General features: G+C 43.1%; 1 protein-coding gene across 1 annotated transcript in view; it reads right to left on the reverse strand.

Annotated features, from left to right (window-relative positions):
* Positions 1 to 22,597, reverse strand: part of LOC126983960 (zwei Ig domain protein zig-8-like) — a 78,732-nt gene that overhangs the window by 21,374 nt on the left and 34,761 nt on the right. Inside the window, exons 2-4 of the mRNA XM_050837231.1 lie at positions 6,706 to 6,836; positions 5,137 to 5,214; positions 2,885 to 3,017 (exon numbers count right to left, since the gene is read on the reverse strand). Coding sequence (XP_050693188.1) covers positions 2,885 to 3,017; positions 5,137 to 5,214; positions 6,706 to 6,836 — 342 coding nt within the window. The remainder of the gene's footprint in view (positions 1 to 2,884; positions 3,018 to 5,136; positions 5,215 to 6,705; positions 6,837 to 22,597) is intronic.

Consider the following 22,597-nt stretch of genomic DNA (forward strand, 5'->3'; position numbering starts at 1 on the left):
GGAGGAGATGAGCATAGCAGTGGGATGCCGTTGGGGAAATAGGAAGACGAAGAAGAGGTACTTGTGGAGATCCTATGAGAGAGAAAAACAGAAGCAGGAGAAGGAGGAGGAGGAGGAGATAGGGATGAAGATGATATTGGCGAAAAAGGGAGACGAAGAGGAGGAGGAGGAGATAATAGAGATGAAAGTACTGTTGGAAAATAAAACATACCAGAAAGAGGAGGAGGAGGAGAAAGAAGAAGAGGACGTAGAAGAAGATATCGAGGAGGAGGAGGAGGTAAATGATGAGAGCAACACTGAAATAAAACAAAAGAACGTAGATAAGAAGGAGGAAGCGGTTGTCTTAAGGCCGAGAGGAAATGAAGGGAAAGAGAAGACGAGGGAGGGAATGAGGGGATAAATTGAAGGGGAAAAGAATTGCGAGGAAAATAATTTAATAGTGAAAGAGAAGAATCAGAAAATGGAATGAAAGGTGACGAGAGAGAGAGAGAGAGAGAGAGAGAGAGAGAGAATGGGTTTGAGGGTCTGAAATTGAGTCTTAGATGTATGTAAAGCAATTTAGAAGAAACAAATGAATATGGAGAGAGAGAGAGAGAGAGAGAGAGAGAGAGAGAGAGACTAGGTATTGTTTGAAAGTGGAGAAAAACAAAAAGAAACATGGAGATAAAAGGAAGAGAGAGAAAAAGTGAGACAGACGGAATGAGAGAGCCAAATGGAGACACTAAACGAGAGAGAGAAAAAGAAAGAGAGTGAGAGAGAGAGGGAAAAAAGCAAAACAGGCAAAGGTTATAAAGACACGACGATGCAATAAAGCCGAGAGGAAAGAGAGGAGGAGGAAAAGAGAGATACAAAACAATAAAAAAAGACAGAGGAAAAGAAAGAGAGAGAATGGGACGAAAAGAAGGGAAAATTAGGAAAGGAGGAAAAGGGAAAGAGAGAAAACAATAAAAAATAGGGAAAAGGAAAGTGTAAACGAAGAAAATGGAAAACTAGAAAAAGAGAAACAAGGAAAAGAGAGAGAAATACGCTGGAAGTACGCCTTCATACAGACCGTGCCAAAGAAGGGTGACCGTTCCAATCCCTCAAACTACCGCCCTATAGCTTTACTTTCCTGTCTATCTAAAGTTTTTGAATCAAACCTTAACCGGAAGATTCAAAAGCACCTTTCCACTTCTGACCTTCTATCTGATCGCCAGTATGGGTTCCGCAAGGGGCGTTCTATCGGCGATCTTCTTGCTCTCTTAACTGACTCTTGGTCATCCTCTCTTAGCCGTTTCGGTAAAACTTTCTCAGTTGCGCTAGACATATCGAAAGCCTTCGATAGAGTCTGGCACAACTCTTTGCTTTCTAAACTGCCCTCTCTCGGATTCTATCCCTCTCTCCTGCGTTCTTATGTTCTTATAGGAGCTGCCTCGTACAGGCCTACCGGCCTCTTGCAGACTCCTGCGTTCTTATGTTCTTATGTTCTGTTCCTTTATCTCCAGTTTCCTTTCCGGCCGTTCTATCTCTGCTGTGGTAGACGGTCACTGTTCTTCCCCTAAACCTATCAACAGTGGTGTTCCACAGGGCTCTGTCCTATCACCCACTCTCTTCCTGTTATTCACCAATGATCTTCTTTCCATAACAAACTGTCCTATCCACTCATACGCTGATGACTCCTCTCTGCATTATTCAACTTCTTTCAACAGAAGACCCTCTCAACAGGAATTACATGACTCCAGACTGGAGGCTGCAGAACGCTTAACCTCAGACCTTGCAATAATTTCCGTTTGGGGTAAAAGGAACTTTGTGTCCTTCAGTGCCTCAAAAAACCCAATTTTTCCACCTATCAACTCGACACAAGCTTCCAAATACCTATCCCTTATTCTTTAGCAACACTCAGCTGTCACCTTCTTCAACACTAAACATCCTCGGTCTATCCTTAACTCAAAATCTTAACTGGAAACTTCACATCTCTTCTCTCACTAAATCAGCTTCATTAAGGTTGGGTTTTCTGTATCGTCTCCGCCAGTTCTTCTCCCCCGCACAGTTGCTATCCATATACAGGGGCCTTGTCCGCCCTCGTATGGAGTATGCATCTCACGTGTGGGGGGGCTCCACTCACACAGCTCTCTTGGACAGAGAGGAGTCTAAGGCTCTTTGTCTCATCAGCTCTCCTCCTCTTACTGATAGTCTTCTACCTCTTAAATTCCGCCGCCATGTTGCCTCTCTTTCTATCTTCTATCGATATTTTCACGCTGACCGTTCTTCTGAAGTTGTTAACTGCATGCCTCCCTCCCTCCCGCGGCCTCACCGCACAAGACTTTCTACTCATGCTCATCCCTTACTGTCCAATTCCCTTACGCAGGAGTTAACAAGCATTTTCATTCTTTCGTCCCTCACGCAGGTACCTCTGGAACAATCTTCCTTCATCTGTATTTCCTCCTGCCTACAACTTGAACTCTTTCAAGAGGAGGGTATCAGGACACCTCTCCTCCCGAAACTGACCTATCTTTCAGTCACTCCTCTGAGCTTTTTTATAGGAGCAGCGAATAGCGGGCTTTTTTTTTCATTATTGTTTTATTTTATTTTTTTGCCCTTGAGCTGTCTCCTCTGCTGTAAAAAAAAAGCCAAGGAAAAAAAGGAGTAAGTGGAAGGTGGAAAAAAAGGAAAAAACAAGAAAGAAGGAAAGAGAGAAAACAAAACACTGGGAAAAAAGGAGTGTGGAAAGTTGAAAAAAAAAGAAAACTACAGAAACACACACACACACACACACACACACACACACACACACACACACACACACACACACACACACACACACACACACACACACACACACACACACACTTACTTACTCCCATCCACCCAAACACACACATCCTTCCTCACACGGATCACTCACCCACGACACTCAAGTTGAAGGCACGTGAGAGCTTGGGTCGAGTGTTCACCTGACACTCGTACACCCCAGAGTCGTTCCTCAGGGCCTCCGCCACTTCCAAGGTGAAGGACGATGTCGTGTTGTCAATCACCACCTGCCGGGGACACGAATTCCTTGTGAAAAAGGTTTGGAGAGAGAAAGAGGGAAAGGGAAAGAAACATAGATAGATAGATAGAGACATAGAGAAAGATGGGTATAGAGAAACATAGATAGATAGATAGAAAGATAGGGAGAGGGAGATTTACATAAATTTACATAGATATTCAGGTCACACAGACGATGAGAGTGAGAAAAGGAGAGAAACATATAGATAGATAGATAGGGAGTGGGAGATTTATATAGATTTACATAGATATTCAGATCACACAGACAAAGAGAGTGAGAAAAGGAGAGAAACATATATAGACAGAAAGACAGACATAGGTAGATAGATAGAGAGAAAAATAGGGCTATTAATAGGACACATGCCTGGTGAAAAAGTTTTTATTTTTTATTTGTTCATGTGTGTATGAGAAAGATAAACAGATAGAGAGTGAGTGAAAGACAAAGGGAGAGAGAGAGAGAGAGAGAGAGAGAGAGAGAGAAATACACGTGTGACATCTGCGAGGGAAAAGGCGGAATGTGTGCGGATGGAAAGCTACAAGGGAAGGCATGAGGGTCAGAGTGAGGGTGAGGGAGACTCGAACCGTGTCCAGAATAGCGAAGGTCGGGAAAATGATTTATAGTGCTCGCCAGGAACCGCATATTGAGCAAAAGATGTTTCTAATAAGAGTACAAGACAAGGAGATAGAGAGAGAGAGAGAGAGAGAGAGAGATCATGCGAGTTAAGAAGGTTAAAGAGGAAGGAAGTGGAGGAGAAGTCGAAGGAAGGAATGAGGAGGAGGAGAAAGTGGATGAGAAAGATGAAAAGGACGAAGAAGAAGAAAAAGAAGAAAAGAAAGAGGAACAATGAGGATAAGAATGCAAGGAGCACAATAAATAAAGGAAAGAGGAAGTGCTCCAGGCATAAGAAAGATACAGAAAGGAAAGAAGTTGGAAAAGATGGGAAGGAATGCAAAGAATAAGAACAAGAGTAAGAACTTGGGCGAAAATAAATATATGCAAAAAGTATAGAAAGAAAAAGAGAAAAAAAGTCTGCACACTGTTACTGAGAAAAAAATAAAAGAGAAAAAAGGAGGAAGAGGAGGAAGAGTAGAAGAAGGAGAAGGAGGAGGAGGAAGAAAGATGAAGAGGAGAGGGAGTTGATGTCGTTGGTGGTGGATTTAACAAGAAAATTAAGAAAAATCTGCGCACTTACTGAGAACAGAGAAGGATTAAAAGGGAGTAAAAAGGAGGTAGAGGAAGGGAAGAAAGAGTAAAAGGAGAAGGAAGAGGAGGAGGAAAGCTGGAGAGGAAGGGAAGATATTGTTGTTGGTGGTGGCCTTTCCTGATAGAGAAATTCCTCTCTGGCTGCCATGGTGATAGTCTCTCAATCTCACATACTTTCGTGATATATGTTTCTTTAATACTTGCCTCACATCTCCTCTTATACAATAGATAGATAAAAAAAAAAAAAACAGATGTATGAGCAAAGGTTATGGGCCTGTGTTGACGCATCGAAGCAGACTGAGTAATGTAAATCTGGTTGATTGTGTCCGTAGAGTTTACCGCGCCACGCCCAGAGTGACGATCCGCCCTTGACACACTGTTTGTTTTGTTGACATTGCAAAGTTGATGCAGTCTGTTTGAGTTCGTGCTGAGAACCTTCTGGTGATCAGTCTTTTGGTGCTAAATGTGGCAGGATATTTGCTGAGATTTTGTGATGTTGAACGAAATCTTTCTATTTTGTGTATACCTAACTCAGAATATGTTACATAGGCTTCAGAAAACTGTTTGAGTAGCAGACTAAGTATTTTTAACGAATACGATCATGAGGAGGAGTGATTGTGCTACTACTACTACCACTATTGCCACCACTACTACTACTACTACTACTACTACTACTACTACTACTACTACTACTACTATTACTACTACTTCTATTACTACTATTACTACTACTACTACTACTACTGCATATGCTACTGGTATATTTTTTTCTTCATATATTGTATTTGGACTCCCTATTCATGCACAGACGGGTCCAGGTAGTGTGTTTAAGGTGAATCCAACAGAGTACGTGTGTGTGATTGTGTTAGGGATGGGGGTTAGGGTTTGGGGAGGGTTATGGTGACCTTGAATCTGCCGTCCGTGGTGAAGGTCAGGTCGTTGGCGGAGATCACGTGAAGGTCAGTCTGGCGGATCCAAGACACCTGAGGGAAGTAAAAAAGAGAGAGAGGTGAGGAGAGGTAACGCACAAAAAAGGTAAATAAAATATAGTAAGGTAAGGTAAAGTAAAGTAAAGTAAGGTAAAGTAAAGTAAGGTAAAGTAAGGTAAAGTAAAGTAAAGTAAGGTAAAGTAAAGTAAAGTAAGGTAAAGTAAAGTTAAGTAACGTAAAGTAAAGTAAAGTAAGGTAAAGCAAAGTTAAGTAAGGTAAAGTAAAGTAAAGTAAGGCAAAGTAGAGTAAATAAACAAGCAATCAAATATACAAAAATAAGCCAACTATAAATTATTCACAAGGAGATCAGAAAAAAAATACATCGGAAATTAATTCGTTGATAATAGGAACAAAATATATTTATAATGACTACAATGTTTCCAGAAAGTTTAAATGATTTCAAAAGTAAATATCAATCATTACGACTCTTTTTCCCTCACATACATCACCATTATTAAGTAAAAGCAATTAGGTAAATCACGCACTCACAAACTTTTCTGCTCCACACACACTAAAGGATCAATCAATTACTAAGCGTTGCACACTCTTTTTATCCTTCTCTTTTTATTTCGGTTATAATCGTTCGCGTATTTCCAAATCAGATTCCCTGCAGCAAAACTACGAAAACTTCCACAAACTTCAACCAGTAAAACACTTCTTGGATTAAAGCCACGAAATGCGACAAGCGAAGAGGAAGAAAAATTAGTGTTGAGTACAGCGAATTCACCGGAGACTACTTTTTTTTACCGTAAAGGAAGCAGCTCAAGGGCAAAAAAAAGTTATAATGAAGACGAAAAAAAAAAAACGCTAAGCACTGCCCCTATATATAAAAAAAAAAAGAGTACCGTAGAGTGCCCAAAAGAGAGGTTGATTTCGTGAGGAGAGGTGTCCCGATGCTCTCCTCTTGAAAGACCCATTCGTTTTTCTCACACCGCAAAAAGCTTAAGGCATTACGTTAAACACTTCTTGAATTGCAACCATTAACGTAGACAAGAAGAAGTAGAGGAAGAAAAATTATACTCGAGGACAGCGAATTCACCGGAGAGTGCTATACAACTACTTCGTCTTTCTCACACGGTACAAAGCCTAAGACAGTACATAAAACACTTCTTGAATTGCAACCACGAACGGAGACAAGCGAAGAGGAAGAAGAATTAGTGTTGAGGACAGCGAATTCACCGGTGAGTACTATACAATCCATTCGTATTTCTCACATTTGAAAAAAACTTAAGATTACGTAAAACACTTCTTGAATTGCAACCACGAACGGAGACAAGCGAAGAGGAAGAGGAATTAGTATGGACGACAGCGAATTCACCGGAGAGTACAATTCACCCCATTCGTATTTCTCACAGTGTAAAAAGCCTTCGAAGTCCTCCATCTTTCCGGCTTAACACCTTTCTTTTTTCGGTGAATGGATTGCTTTTGAGTCCGTGCGCGACGATTTAAAGGTCTTTTGCCTACTTTATGGGCGGGAAAACTTACTGATCGTCCGCGTAGCTTGCTGACGACGCACTGAAGAGCTGCCGGTTCGCCCTCCATCACGGTGAGGCTGCGAGGTAGACTTTCATCGAACTCCGGCGGCGTCCAGGACTTCGACTCCTTCTTTGGCTTTCCTGCGGGTGGAGGAGATAGAGACATGAAAGGGTGCCGGGAGGAATGAATGAAAGGCGGCCAGAAAAGAATGAGGAGGCAGGGAGGAATGGAATGGTGGGTGGGAAGGAGGGAGGGAGGTAAAGAAAGGTGTCAGGGTGAGTGAAGATAGGTGGAAAAGAGAGAGAGAGAAACTAGTGGGAGGTTGCAAGAGTAGAAGAGTAATGATTTTGTGTTTGTTTGTGTATGTTTGTGATACAGTGAGTATACAAATAGAGAGATTGATAGATAGACAGACAAAGAGAGATACAAAGGGACGGACAAATAGACAGCCAGACAAAAGAAGAGAGAAACAGACAAACAGACACAGACAGAAACTATTCTCATACTCACTCAAACAGAAGTGAGAGCGAGACAAAATGGAAATGAAGCAATAACAACACATAATCTAATACAAAAACGTACCCATACACACACACGCGCGGAGAAAGGGAAGGGCGGCGAGATATAAGGTCCCTTCACACTTTTTCCCCGGCAATGCGCGGCGCCCGGGGTGGAAGTCTGGCGTAATAATCATAATAAATATCACAACCCAACGCTCCCCTTGCACGCCAACTTCTCCTACCCCGAGCGTCTTACACAGCGAAGAAACGCACCTATTACACCTATTTCTAACCCTGTTCTTGCCCCCAGCGCCCTCAAATCACAGCAAATGACCCTTTTACCTATTTCTGTCTATCATACACTTCGCCAAGTAGGTACAATTGAGGCCGGAGTAGAAATATCATGACCTCTTCTTTTCGGATTTCGTGTTCGTATCGTCTGGTTGCCTTTCTGTCTCCGTTTCTGTTTCAACTGATTTCTGTCCCTTTACTGTTTGCTTACTCCTTTTGTTTAACTGATATTGAAGGCAGAAGGAAACTATCGTGATATTTTCTTTGTGATTTCTTATTCGTATTGTCTGGTTGCTTTTCTCTCTCCATTTCTGTTTCAACTGATTCCTGTCCCTTTACTGTTTGCTTACTCCTTTTGTTTAACTTATATTGAAGGCAGAAGGAAACTATCATGATCTTTTCTTTGTGATTTCTTATTCGTATTGTCTGGTTGCTTTTCTCTCTCCATTTCTGTTTCAACTGATTCCTGTCCCTTTACTGTTTGCTTACTCCTTTTGTTTAACGGATATTGAAGGCAGAAGGAGACTGACGTGATCTTTTCCTTGTGATTTCTTATAAGAAGAAATATGAAAGAAAAAAAAAGTATCAAAACGAGCGAAATACTGAAGCTAATTTAACTCTCTCTCTCTCTCTTTCTCTCCCCGTTTGTCTTTACCAATCCACAGGAGTCGAGGTTTTTACTCTTGTCTATTTTTTCCTCCCTTCATTAACCATTATTGAAGCCAGAGGGAAAATAGCATGAATTTTTTTTTTGTTGTTGTTCTTGTCTTTCCTTTCCCTCCATTTCGGTCTTCAACAACTCACACGATTCGCTCTTTTTAATTTATTTATGTCTCTCATTTACTCGTTTCATTAACTAAGTAGCGACCAAAGGAAATTTATCGTGACTTATTTTCTATAACGTCCTCATTGTTTGCTTTCCTCTCCTCCTCTTTCTGTCTTTAACAACATACAAGAATCACGCTTTTTTTACCCCTTCTGCCTCCTTCGCACTTTTCCAACTGGTTACATCTGCGACCAGTGAAAAATCATGACCTTCCCTTTTTTCCTCGATTCTTGTCGCCTATTCTCTCCTCTCCTTCTGTCTGTCGCTCCCGTAAGCATGAAAGGTCTTAAGTTCTTCGTGTGCGCCGCCTCCTGACTCTCCCTCTCACTCTCTCGACTCAGGAAATCATGAAACGGGTCCCGTCTGGTTGGAGGGACCCGTAACATTCCTTATTCACTCCCGTCGTCTTCCTCGGGGCTTTTTTAAAGGGGAGACCCAACGATAAAACAGGAAATAGTGTCGCATTGTCGCAGTTCCATCAGTCTCCCCTCCAGACCTCCCCGCTTTCTTTCTTTCTTTCTTTCTTTCTTTCTCTTTACTCGTGAAGGATTTGACCCTTCGATTTTTTTTTTCAATTTGCATTTTCACTCTTCTCTATCTTCCATCTCTCTTCCATCTTTCTCTCTTTCTATTTATTCTCTCTCTCTCTCTCTCTCTCTCTCTCTCTCTCTCTCTCTCTCTCTCTCTCTCTCTCTCTCTCTCTCTCTCTCTCTCTCTCTCTCTCTCTCTCAGGCCTTGTATATGCATGAATAATCTCACATGGACCGTGTGCGTGCGTGCGTGCGTGTGTGCGTGCCTGTGTGTGTGTGTGTGTGTGTGTGTGTGTGTGTGTGTGTGTGTGTGTGTGTGTGTGTGTGTGTGTGTGTGTGTGTGTGTGTGTGTGTGTGTGTGTGTGTGTGTCGGAAAAGAACATTTTATCTCTTTTTTTTCTTTCTTTCTTTCTTGCTATTATCTTTTATATTACCCCTACCCCCCTTCCCCCCCCCCCCCCACACACACATACACACACACAGTCTATTATATTTATGTTTCCCTATTTCCCTTCCTTTCAATACCTCTTGTTTTTGGGCATGAAACCCCCTCCGTTCCCCCCCCCCCCGCACACACCCTCCCTCCCCCACCCTTCAATTTTTTTTTTTATCTACCTAAGAAAAACCTGTTTGTACCTCTCTCTTTACCTCTTCTTGCTCTTCTTGTTAATTGTTTCATCTCTTTCATCACCTGTTCTTCCATCACGTTTTTCTTTCAATTTCCTGCCTTCAAGTGTGTTTCTTCTTTTACTAAATTGATCTGTTTGTATCGCTCTTTTCCGTTTTCTTTTCCCTCTTGTTATAACGTTTGATCTCTTTCATCTCCTGTCCTTCCATTAGTCTGTTATCTCAATTATTTCTCACCTTCAAGCTCTTTCATATTTTCCAACCACAAGAAAAACATGTCTACATTCTGTTTCTCTCGCTCTTCCCAGCATCTTCTTCCCCTTCACTCATATTTAATCTCTTTCACCACCCGTGTTTTTTTTCATTAGCTTTTTCTCTGTTATTTCCCACTTTCAAGTTTTTTTTTTATGTATAAGAGAGCTGTTTATATTTTGTCTGTGTCCTTCTTGCCAGAATCTTTTTCTTCGTGTAAATATTTCGTCTCTTTTCACCGCCTGTTCTTCCATAAGCTTTTTTTTATTATTTCCTTTCTTTAAATGTTTCCTTTTTCTGCATGCAAGAGAGCTGTTTATAATGGACAGTTTGTATCTTTCTTTCCAGCACCTTTTTCCCCTTCCTAATGTTAAATCTCTTTCATATTCCGTTCATTCATAAGCTTTTTCTTCTCGACTATTTCCTATCCTCAAGTTTTTTTTTCTACATACAAGAGAGCTGTTTATAGTGGCCTTTTGTATCTTTCTTTCCAGGATCTTTTTCCCCTTCCTAATGTATAATCTCTTTCATATCCCGTTCATTCATAAGCTTTTTCTTCTCGACTATTTCCTATCCTCAAGTGTTTCTTTTTTCTACATACAAGAGAGCTGTTTATAGTGGCCGTTTATGTCTATCTCTGCAGCATCTTTATTATAGTGCAAATATCAAGTCTTTCACGGCCTGCTTTTTTTCGTAAGTTTTTTTCTCTATTATTTCCTATCTTCAAGTGTTTCCTTTTTCCGCACACAAGAGTTGTTTATAGTGGCCTGTTTATGTCGTTCTTTTCAGCATCTTTATTATAGTGCAAATATCAAGTCTTTCACGGCCTGCTTTTTTTCATAAGTTTTTTTCTCTATTATTTCCTATTTTCAAGTGTTTCCTTTTTCCGCATACAAGAGCTGTTTATTGAGGCCTGTTTATGTCGTTCTTTCCAGCATCTTTTTCCTCCTTCTATTATTAAAACCCTCGTCTCCCGCTCTTCCTTCTTCCCTTCCCTCTTTATCACCTCCAACGTTTTCTTTTTTTCGCTCCTAAAGGCGTTTAAATTGCCCCCTTTGTATCGTTCTTTACGGCATCTTTTTTCCTCATCTTCATATTTCATTCTCTCTCTCTCTCTCTCTCTCTCTCTCTCTCTCTCTCTCTCTCTCTCTCTCTCTCTCTCTCTCTCTCTCTCTCTCTCTCTCTCTCTCTCTCTCTCTCTCTCTCTCTCTCTCTCTCTCTCTCTCTCTCTCTCTCTCTCTCTCTCTCTCTCTCTCTCTCTCTCTCTCTCTCTCTCTCTCTCTCTCTCTCTCTCTCTCTCTCTCTCTCTCTCTCTCTCTCTCTCTCTCTCTCTCTCTCTCTCTCTCTCTCTTCTTTCATCAACTCCTATCTCCATTTTTCGTTTCTTATCTCTTCCTCGCTCTTTCATTCCTTATTTACATCCTCCTTCCCCCTCTCTCTTCCTCCTCCTCCTCCTCCTCCTCCTCCTCCTCCTCCTCCTCCTTCTCCCCTCTCTTTTCTTCACCTCTCTCTCTCTCTCTCTCTCTCTCTCTCTCTCTCTCTCTCTCTCTCTCTCTCTCTCTCTCTCTCTCTCTCTCTCTCTCTCTCTCTCTCTCTCTCTCTCTCTCTCTCTCTCTCTCTCTCTCTCTCTCTCTCTCTCTCTCTCTCTCTCTCTCTCTCTCTCTCTCTTGCTTCTTTTAAATTTATTTTCATCAATTTTTCCGCTCTTTTTCTTATCTCTTCTCTTTTTCCTAATTCTTTCCGTCTTTTTATTTTTTTTCGCTCTTTTTGTTCTCTTTTTCTTTTTAATAATGTTTTTCTTCATGTCTCCACGTCTTTTTTTTTCCTCTGGGTATTTTTTCTTCACCCTCTATTCTCCCTTGCCTTGTTTCCTGTTTTTTTTAATTGTCATTCATGTTTCTCTCCCTTCCTCCTCCTCCTCCTCCTTCTCCTCTTGTTTCCCCCTCCTTTGATATTCCATCCTCCTCCTCCTCCCCCTCCTTTTTTTCTTTACAATTATAGGAATCCAAAGGAACGCGTACCTCATATTTTCCTCCGACTGTCGCCCTTCCCTTCGCTTCCCCTGAGACAAAGATTTCCTGTTTTTCCAGAAGCTGTAAAGAAAATTGTTAAGGTCCGTTGCTTTGTCCTGCGCCACCTTTCTGTGTCTCCCTCCCTCTCCCTCTCTCTATCGCCCATCCTGGCCTTCACCTGTTCTCCCTCGCCCACCTTTCCTTAATTATCTACACGCTCTCCCTCCTGTCTCCAAGATACTCCTAAAATGACATTATTTTCTCTGGCGCCGTATCTTGCTAATTAATTAACTTCTTATTTCTCTTCCTATTTGAGTCGTTTTTACACTCATTCAGATTTCCCTCCTACCTCTCTTGTCTATGATTTTTCTTCTCTTATAATGTTAGTACCCTTATTCTTATTCTTCTATTCTTTCCTTTTTTTGCCTTTTGCAGTTTCCTCGCGTGCACTATAATTTCCCTTCTTTTCATTTCCGTTCTTGTTTGAGTCGTTTTTCTATTCATTCAGATTTCCCTCCTACCTCTCTTGTCTATGATTTTTCTTCTCTTATAATGCTACGTAGTCTTATTTTTATATTTACCTTCTTTTTCCCTTTTGTGTACTTTTTCTCGAGTTATTTCTCTTCTCCTTCATGTTTCTGTTCGTATTTGAGTTGTTTTTCTCTTCATTCAGATTTCACTCTTTCCTATGTTGTCTATGTCTTTCTTCTCTCGTAATACTACGTACTTTTATTCCGATTATTGGCTTTTTTTCCTCAAGATCTTCCTTTAATTAGTCTTGAGTACTTTTTTTATATCTTTGTATGTTTAAAGCCTTCCTCTACTCCTTTTTTCTAAGACAGACAGATAAGTAAAGATATACATTTTAACGTACTCGTATTTTAAGTATTGCCTTTTCTCCTCAAGATCTTCCTTTAACTAGTCTAGAGTACTTTTTTTATATGTTTGTATGTCTAAAGTCTTCCTGTACTCCTGTTTTCTTCTTAGACAGACAGATAAGTAAAGAGATACATCGATTCTGGAGCCACATTGTCTTCCTCATAACATCTCATAGTTTACAACACAACGTATTTTCAAGCACTTCTTCACCCTTTCTCTTCCGTGTCTTCACCTTTCCTTCTTCATTGTCTTCCCTCGCTCGTGTCTTTGGCGGTCATGTGTGGCGAGGACAAGGCCGAGGAAAGAGTTGGTCGGTGGCTTGGTGCGTTTGTCAACATTAATTGGTCGTGTTTCAAAGTCGCCAACAAGTTCGGGCCGCGGAATTGACAAGAAGCGAAGCGAAGGCGAACGGCTGGCAGGAAAAAGATTAGTGTGGTCTGTCTGTGGCCTGGAGGTGCTGGTGACGGGTTCATGGGTTGTGGGAAGGGGCTGTAGCATGTGTTTGTGTGTGTTACGGGGGATGTGCTGTGACGGGGTGCTGTGGAAGAGAGAAAGAAAGGAAATTAAAGGAAACGAAAAGGTAAGGAAAGGAAAGAAGAGTAAAGGAAAGGAAAGAAAAGAAGAGGAGAGGAAAGGAAAAGGAAAGGAAGGGAAGATAAACTAAAAGGAAAAAGGGAAACTAAAGCAAAGAAGGAGAGAAAAGGAGGAAAGGGTAATGTAGATGTAATGTAGAAAAGAAAGAAATTTTTTGTGTGTTGCAAAGAGATACACAGAGACAGAAAGAGTATCAATGGTGGAAGATGGAAAGCTGAAAATGAAATGCAGCTAAAAAAGTGAGATTGAGAGATAGAGAGAGAAATGTTGAGAGGAAAAGAGAGAGAGGGGGAGAAAGTAGAGAATAGAGATATAAGAGAGAGGAGGGAGAGAGAGATTATTCCATGTAAAAGAAAGAAGAGAGAGAGAGAGAGAGAGAGAGAGAGAGAGAGAGAGAGAGAGATATGAGAAACTTGAATAGAAAGAGAGAAACAGGGAGTGAGAGAGGGAAAGACAGAGAGATAGAGGGGAGGAGGAGATTGTTAAAGAGGGGACAGAATGCGAGGTGTTAGAGTTTGTGATTTAGGAAATAAGAGGGAGAAACAGGCCCATTAGAAAAGAGATTTGGCCGACGAAAGCGAGGCGAGAACGGAAAATGCAAAAGCCAAATGAGAACTGTAAAGGATAATGCGTACATTCTCCGCCTCCTCCTCCTCCTCCTCCTCTTCCTCCTCCTCCTCCTCCTCCTCTTATTATTATTATTGTTATTATTATTATTATTATTATTATTATTATTATTATTATTATTATTATTATTATTATTATTATTATTATTATTATTATCCTCCTCCTCTTCATCCTCCCCTTCCTCTTCATTCTCTTCCTTCTCTTCATCCTATAACCACTTCTAATACTGCTGCTCGTCTTAGTCCTCCTCCTCCTCCTCCTCCTCCTCCTCCTCCTCTAACCCTTCTCCTCCTCCTCCTTTCCCCCCCCTCCTCCTATCACTTCTACTATTCTTACTACTCATATTTTTTTCCTCTTCTGTACTTCTCATTTTCTTCTCACTCTCTTCCTCCTCCTCCTCCTCCTCCTCTTCCTTCTTCTCCATCAACCTCATTTTTAGGTCTATATCTCACTTCTCACGTCCGTTCTATCTTCCCTCTCATTCCCTGCCTTCCCTCCACTTCACTTCCTCTCCGCTCCCCTCCTCCTCCTCCTCCTCCTCCCCTGCCTCTTCCACTCTTCCACCCCTCCACTTGGCTCTCCATAAAGCTGGTCTAAACTCGGCGACTCATAACTCGGAGCGGCTAACCTTCTCCGGAGTTTAATTTGCGCCAAAGGAGATTAATTTGACCTTCCCCGTGCCGAGCCGTGGAAGGTAGATTTGTTTATTTCTTCTTTTCCGAGGTTTGGGGGAGTTCGTTATTGTTATTGTTAGTGTTGTTGTTGTTGTTGTTGTTGTTATTGGTGCTCTTTTTTTCTTTTTTCTTTTTTCTGTTCCTCTCCTTTCCGTTTGCTTCCCTTTTCTTTCCTCGTCTTTCTTTCTGTCTTGCTTTCTTTTTTTATTCCTTACATTGCCCTTTCCTCCTTTTTTTCTCATTCTTTTCTTTATTTTCCCTTCTTCCCTTCTCGAGTTTATTTTCCCTTCCTTTCCTTTTCTTTCCTTTTCCTTTCCTTTCCTCGTCTTTCCTTTCCTTTCCTTTCCTTTCCTTTCCTTTCCTTTCCTCTCCTTTTCCTTTCCTTTCCTTTCCTTTCCTTTCCTTTTCCTTGCCTTTCCTCGTCTTTCCTTTCCTTTCCTTTCCTTTCCTTTCCTCTCCTTTTCCTTTCCTTTCCACTCCTTTTCCTTTCCTTTTCTTTCCTTTCCTTTCCTTTCCTTTCCTTTCCTTTCCTTTCCTTTCCTTTCCTTTCCTTTCTTCTTCTTTCCTTTCCTTTCCATTTCTTTCCTTTCCTTTCCTTTCCTTTCCTTACCGTTTCGTTTCCTTTAATTTCCTTTCTTTCTCTTTTTTCCTCTCTCAAGTTCAAAGAAAGGCGGGGAAGAGAGAAAGGGAAACTAAGGGAGGAAGGAAGGAAGAAGGAAGGACGAAGGAAGGAAGAAAAATGGGAGTTACGAGGGAAATAAAAAAAACGAAGGAAGGAAGAAATGATGGAAGGAAGGAAGGAATGGAAGAAAAAGAAGGAAAGAAAGAAAAAGGAGTGAGGAATATGATGAGGCAATGAAACGAAGAAAATAATTTATGCATGACATGTTTTTGGCCATGGAAAAATTATGCAAAGCGAAGATGAAAAGAATCCAGAGAGAGAGAGAGAGAGAGAGAGAGAGATCGGTACAAATAACGTTGGAATGTGTGTGTGTGTGTGTGTGTGTGTGTGTGTGTGTGTGTGTGTGTGTGTGTGTGTGTGTGTGTGTGTGTGTGTTCGTATGTTGACCGATGCGCCCGCCGCTTTAGTAAACACGTAGTTGTTGTTGTTGTTGTTGTTTTTATGTTTTGATTTTAGTCCTGTTTTTTTCTTCTTCTTTTTCCTTATATTATTGCTTTTATTTTCGACAACAACAACAACAACAACAACAATAACAACAACAGCTGCATTACTTCATCTACTACTACTACTACTACTACTACTACTACTACTATTAATAATACTACCGCCACTACTACAAGTACTACTTCCATTCCGTACTATTATTAAACTCCCTTGTCGCCGTGTCACAAAACAAAACAAAAATAAAAATAAAAGTTAAAAAAAATCAATTAAACTTTCCTATTTTTACAAGTATTTCCGTCGCCGCAAATCCCGGGCCGTGTATTTTTCCCTTCCTTCCATTTCCCGGAACTTCCCGCGGCGTGAATGGCGGGGAAGCTTCCGCATAATTTCTCGCTCTCCATAACTTTTCGGGTTAAATTATTGAGTTATTTTTAAGTCAGAGCTGCGCGGGGCTTCCCTTTAGGGGGGTAGGCGCTGTAGGTACGGGCAGCCCTTGAAGCGGTTTATCTGAATTACTTATTATCTTCCTCCCCTCACCCCTTTCCCTCGCCCTCGTATCTCTTCATTTCCTGCTCCTTCCTTCCCTCTTTCCCTCCTCTCCTCCTTCTCGTCTTCTTCCTCCTCCTTCTCCTCCGCTTCTTGCTGCAGAGTTCATAAATTTGTTAATCTTACGTTTCCGCCCCTTCTCCTGGTGACCTGTTTTTCCCGCCATTTTTCTCCTCCTCCTTCTCCTCCTCATCATCCTTTTACTTCTCTGTTTGTCATCGTTTATCTTAAGTGTGTTCCTCTTGTTAATCTTTCCTTTCCTCCCCTCCTTGTGACCTGTTTTTGCCTCCATCCTTTTCCTCCTCCTCTTCTTCTTTCTCCTCCTCCTCCTAATTATCGACTCCGCTTACCTCATTTTCCTTCTCTGTGTTTTCCTCATTCATCTTAAGTATGTTCCTCTTGTTAATCTTTCCTTTCCTCCCCTCCTTGTGACCTGTTTTTGCCTCCATCCTTTTCCTCCTCCTCTTCTTCTTCCTCCTCCTCCTCCTCCTCTTAATTCTCGTCTTCCCTCACCTCATTTTCCTTCTCTGTGATTCCTCGTTCATTTTAAGTGTGTTCTTGTTAATCATACTCTTCCTTTCCTCCTGGTGATCTGTTTTTCCCTCCATCCTTTTTCTCTTCTTCTTCCTCCTCCTCCTCCTTTTCCTCCTCCTAATTCTCGTCTTCGTTTACCTCATTTTCCTTCTCTGTGTTTTCCTCATTCATTTTAAGTATGTTCCCCTTGTTAATCTTTCTCCTCTTCCTTTAACTGTTTTCCCGCCATCCATTTCTCCTCCTCCTCTTCTTCCTCCTCCTCTTAATTCTCGTCCTCGCATTGCTCTTTTTCCTTCTGTGTCTCTCTTCGTTTATCTTAAGTGTGTTTGTCTTCATCTCCTTCCTTCCGACGACTGTTTTGTGACCTCTCTTCATTCTTCATCCCATTTATTCCACTTACTCCTCTTCCTCTTCTTCTTTCTTGCGTTCTCTCCGATGTAGGCCTATTTTTTTTCTCGTCTCCCTCTCTCCTTGTCCTCCTAACTCACTCACTATATTTTCCCTTTCCTTCCTCTTCTGTTAACCTTTTCCTTTTCCTTCTCTTCCTTTTCTCTTTCGTTAGGTTCTTTTTCCTTGCTTCTCCCTCTCTCTTTAGTCTGTACCACACCCATAATCCTATTCTCTCTCGTTTTTTTCTTTTGTTTGGTTCTATTTCCTATCCTAGCTTCCTCCTCTTCGTCTTCTCAACAAAGCCAATATCCTATTCCTTAGCTTCCTTTCCCCTCTTCTGATTGGCCCTCTTTCTTGCTTTCCTCTCCTATAATCTCTTTCCTGCTCTTCGCTTTCTCTTTTGTGAGGTTCCATTTCCTAGTTTCCTCCTCCTCGTCTTCTCAACAAAGCCAATATCCTATTCCTTCGCTTCCTTTCCCCTCTTCTGATTGGCCCTCTTTCTTGCTTTCCTCTCCTATAATCTCTTTCCTGCTCTTCGCTTTCTCTTTTGTGTGGTTCCATTTCCTAGTTTCCTCCTCGTCTCTCCACCACACACCCACGAGCTTTTTCCTCCTCCAGTCTCTCCACGTCTCCACAACACTCTCCTTGCATTACTTCGCCTCCTCTTTTCTTCCTTCTCTCTCTTTGTCTGGATCCCTTTTACTTGCTTTTGTCTCCTCTCTGTCCCTTAGTTTCTCTGTTTTCTTGTCTTTTCCTGATGTCTTTTTCTTTCTCTTCCTCTCCCTCTTCGTGCTCCCTTTTTCTTAATTTCTCTGTGTTGTTTTCTTTTCCTTTTTTCTGCCGGGTTTTTTTTCTTCCTCTTCCTCTCCTCCGCATTCTCCTGTTCCCTTTCCTTCGTTTTCTTGGTTTATCTTAGTTCTCTTCTTTCTTTTCTTGCGACTCTTCTCTTCCTCTTTCTCTCCTTCGCCTTCTCTGGTTTTCTTTACCTCGTTAGTCTGTCTTAGTTTAATTTTCTTTCCCTTTTCCTGACATCATTTTCTTCCTCTTCCTCTCTTTCTCTTTTAGCTTTCTCCTCCCTTTCCTTGCTATCTTTTTCTTCCTATCTTCTTTGCGTTCTCTGTTTTCCTTTTCCTGGTTTGCCTGGTTAAGTATAGTTCTCTTCTGCCTTCTCCTGTTATCCTTTTCCTCCTCTTCCTTCTCTCCGTCTTCTCTGATTCTCTTTTCATCGTTTCCTCGCCTCTCTTCTTTTAGTTTTCTCCTCCCTTGCCTTGCGATCTTTTTCTTCCTATGTTCTTTGCGTTCTCTGGTCTCCTTTTCCTGGTATAGTTTTCTTCTGCCTTTTCCTGTCATCCTCTTCTTCCTTCTCTGCTCCCTTTTCTTCGTTTCCTTGCCTCGTTCCTTCTTTCCTCCCTCTTCTCCAACACGCCCCGACCACAATCTATTCCCCCTCCTCCCCCAGCATCACTTCCCGGACAGTTCTCCACTTGGGGCTCGTGTTCCCGCTGTAAATATTGGCTGGAAAATTCGACAGGAAATACGCACGTCGCCATCAGTTCAAGGTCGCGGAATGTGAGAACGGCGCAGGTGATCGGGCCAAAGAAGGGAGGACAAAGGCGTGGGTGGAGGTGCCCGGGCAGACCCTCTCCCGGTGCCTCTTGCGGGACGTAACAACGGGCAAGACTACGACCTCGACTGGGTTACGAGCATTGTAATGACACTCGTAAAGGTAATGACGGCGAACTTAGAGATATTCGACCCGTGATATCGCTTGTGGGGGAAGGGAAGGAGAAGGACACGAGGAGCAAGAGAGTAGAAGAACATGAGAGTAAGGAGAGGAAGGGGAATGCGAAGGGAGGAGGGCGGGAGAGTAAGGGGAAGACTGGATCGGAAGGAAAGGGAAGAGAGTAAGGGGAGGAATAAAGGGGAATGCTAAAGGGGAAGGAAGGAAGGAGAGTAAGGGTGGGACTGTATCGGAGGAGAAGGAAGGAGAGTAAGGGAGGGAGGGGAATCAAAGGAGAGAAGTAGGAGTAGAGGTAAGAGGGAAAGGAGAGGTTCTGAAGGAGGAGGGATGAGAATATTAGGAGGAAGTGGAGTAGAACGGAGTAAGGAGTGGTTTCAAAGGAGAGGAATGGGAGTTGGGTTGAGTGGAAAGGAGAGGTTCTGAATGAGAGAGGAAGAGAGTAATATGAGGAAGGGAAGTAGAGGGAAATGTGAAGTGGGGAAGGAAGAGGGATTGAGAAGAGGGAAGGGATGAAAGGAAGAATAGAATAGGATTAAGAAGGGTAAGAAAGAGGAAAGAGGAGACTAAAGGGAAAGGAAAGAGAGAGCAAATGAAAAGAAGGGAAGAGGAAAGGATGAAATATAAGGACGGGAGGACGAAAGATGAAAAAAAGAAAAGCATAGGGTTAAGAAAGGAAAGAAAGAGGAGAGAGAAGGCTAACGAGAGAAAAAGAGAGCGAATAAACAGAAGAGAAGGAAAGGATGAAAGAAAGAGAAGAGTAAGGAAAGGATTAAAGGATGGAAGGTGAAACAAAACACAAGACAGGCAAATATATAAAGAGTGAAGGACAGACGTGTGTGTGTGTGTGTGTGTGTGTGTGTGAGTGTGAGATGAGGTAAAAATGCCGATTCTTTAGTTAATTATATAAAAAGTAGGTGTTTTTTTTTTTTTAATCGAGTGACTGAATGGCTCTCAAAGTCCCTCCCTGGAATCTTAATATTGTTTAGGTACGAAGATGATATTAAATGGACGTGAAGTTAAGCGAAAAAGTTAAAAAAATAACCGCCCCCCCAAAAACACACCTCTTCGCCAAAACTTAATTTGCTCAAGTATTTCCTTGGATCACCTTTACGACATTCCACTTGGTCCAATCTCCCGCGAAGTTTAAGGAAGCGAAGTGAAATGAAGGAGAAGGAAAAAGAAAAAAAGCAAGTGATAAAAATACACATCAAAAACTTCGCATCAGGAAAAAAAAAAAATCATTTGCTTGAGTATAAATATATTTCTTTAGAGGCGCGATATATTTTTCAGCGCCGCGATATATTTCACGCTGTCGCCTCGCCCTCAAAATCGGTCCTGGCCATGAAATTTTCCTCTCCCACGTCGCCCGAATGAACGTAAATCAAAACAGACGTAAAGCAAACAACCAGCGAGCGTTATCACCTCATATTGTGCCGGCGACGAGTGGGAGAGAGAGATGAGAGAGAGAGGAGAGAGGGAGAGAGAGAGAGAGAGAGAGAGAGAGAGAGAGAGAGAGAGAGAGAGAAGGAAAGAAAGAAACAAAAATCAAAGAGAAAAAAAATGAAAAAAGAAAACAGAAAGAAAGAATGGAAGGAAAGAAAGATAGAAAGAAGGAAAGAAAACGAAAGAAAGAGACAGACAGAAACAGAGACAGAGATACCGTCATAAAACGTCTAATGGACTGGACACAAGCACCAAAAAACAAAGGCTGTGATTGGCTCCTTAGCACCTGTGTAGCTGTCTGCTGAGTGGCCCGCGGGAGGCATTAGGTTTTTAGCGACACAGGTGAGGAGGGGGTTCAGGAAGGGGGAATGGGATCGGGGAAAGGGGGAATGGGATCAGGGAAAGGAAATGGGATCAGGGAAGGGGAATGGGATCAGATCGGAGGAATGGGGAATGGAATCAGGGGAAGAGGAATAGGATCGGAGGAATGGGGAATGGGATCAGGGAAGGGAATGGGATCAGGGAAGGGGAATGGGATCAGGGAAGGGAATGGGATCGGGGAAGAGGAATAGGATCGGAGGAATGGGGAATGGAATCAGGGAAGGGAATAGGATCGGAGGGAATGGGGAATGGGATCAGGGGGAAGGGGGAATGGGATCAGGGAAGGGGAATGGGATCAGGGGGAATGGGATCGGGGGAAAGAGGGAATGAGATCGGGGAATGGGGAATGGAATCGGGGGGAAGAGGGAATAGGATCGGGGGGAATGGGGAATGGGATCGGGGGAAGGGGAATGGGATCTGGGAAGGGGAATGGGATCGGGGAAGGGAATGGGATCGGAGGAATGGGAATGGGATCAGGGAAGGGGAATGGGATCAGGGAAGGGGAATGGGATCAGGGAAGGGAATGGGATCAGGGAAGGGGAATGGGATCAGGGAAGGGAATGGGATCAGGGAAGGGGAATGGGATCAGGGAAGGGGAATGGGATCAGGGAAGGGAATGGGATCAGGGAAGGGGAATGGGATCAGGGAAGGGAATGGGATCAGGGAAGGGGAATGGGATCAGGGGAAGGGGAATGGGATCAGGGAAGGGAATGGGATCAGGGGAAGGGAATGGGATCAGGGAAGGGGAATGGGATCGGGGAAGGGAATGGGATCGGGGAAGAGGAATGGGATCAGGGAAGGGAATGGGATCAGGGAAGGGGAATGGGATCGAAGGGAATGGGATCAGGGAAGGGGAATGGGATCGGGGAAGGGGAATGGGATCAGGGAAGGGGAATGGGATCAGGAAGGGGAATGGGATCAGGGAAGGGAATGGGATCAGGGAAGGGAATGGGATCGGAGGAATGGGGAATGGGATCAGGAAGGGGAATGGGATCAGGGAAGGGGAATGGGATCAGGGAAGGAATGGGATCAGGGGAAGGGAATGGGATCAGGGGAAGGGAATGATCAGGGAAGGGGAATGGGATCAGGGGAGGGAATGGGATCAGAAAGAGGAATGAGATCAGGAAGGGGAATGGGATCAGGGGAAGGGAATGGGATCAGGGAAGGGGAATGGGATCAGGGGAGGGAATGGGATCAGGAGGAATGAGATCAGAAGGGGAATGGGATCAGGGAAGGGGAATGGGATCAGGGAAGGGAATGGGATCAGGGAGGGAATGGGATCAGGGAAAGAGGAATGAGATCAGGGAAGGGGAATGGGTTCAGGGAAAGAGGGACTGAGATCGGGGAAGGGGGAATGGGATCGGGGGGAAGGGGAATGGGATCAGGAAGAGGAATGAGATCAGGGAAGAATGGGATCAGGAAGGGGAATGGGATCAGGGGGAGGAATGGGATCAGGGAAAGAGGAATGAGATCAGGGAAGGGGAATGGGTTCAGGAAGAGGAATGAGATCAGGGAAGGGGAATGGGATCGGGGAGGGGAATGGGATCAGGGGAAGAGGAATGAGATCAGGGAAGGGGAATGGGATCAGGGAGGGGAATGGGATCAGGGAAGAGGAATGAGATCAGGGAAGGGAATGGGATCAGGGGAAGGGAATGGGATCTGGGAAGGGGAATGGGATCAGGGGAGGGAATGGGATCAGGGGAAGAGAATGAGATCAGGGAAGGGAATGGGATCAGGGAAGGAAATGGGATCGGGGGAAGGGGGAATGGGATCTGGGAAGAATGGGATCAGGGGAGGAATGGGATCAGGGGAATGGGATCAGGAAGAGGGAATGAGATCAGGGAAGGGAATGGGATCGGGGGAAAGAGGGAATGAGATCGGGGAAGGGGAATGGGATCAGGGAAGGAATGGGATCTGGGAAGGGGAAT

Source organism: Eriocheir sinensis, chromosome 55, assembly GCF_024679095.1.
Source record: "Eriocheir sinensis breed Jianghai 21 chromosome 55, ASM2467909v1, whole genome shotgun sequence".
NCBI classification, from domain to species: domain Eukaryota; kingdom Metazoa; phylum Arthropoda; class Malacostraca; order Decapoda; family Varunidae; genus Eriocheir; species Eriocheir sinensis.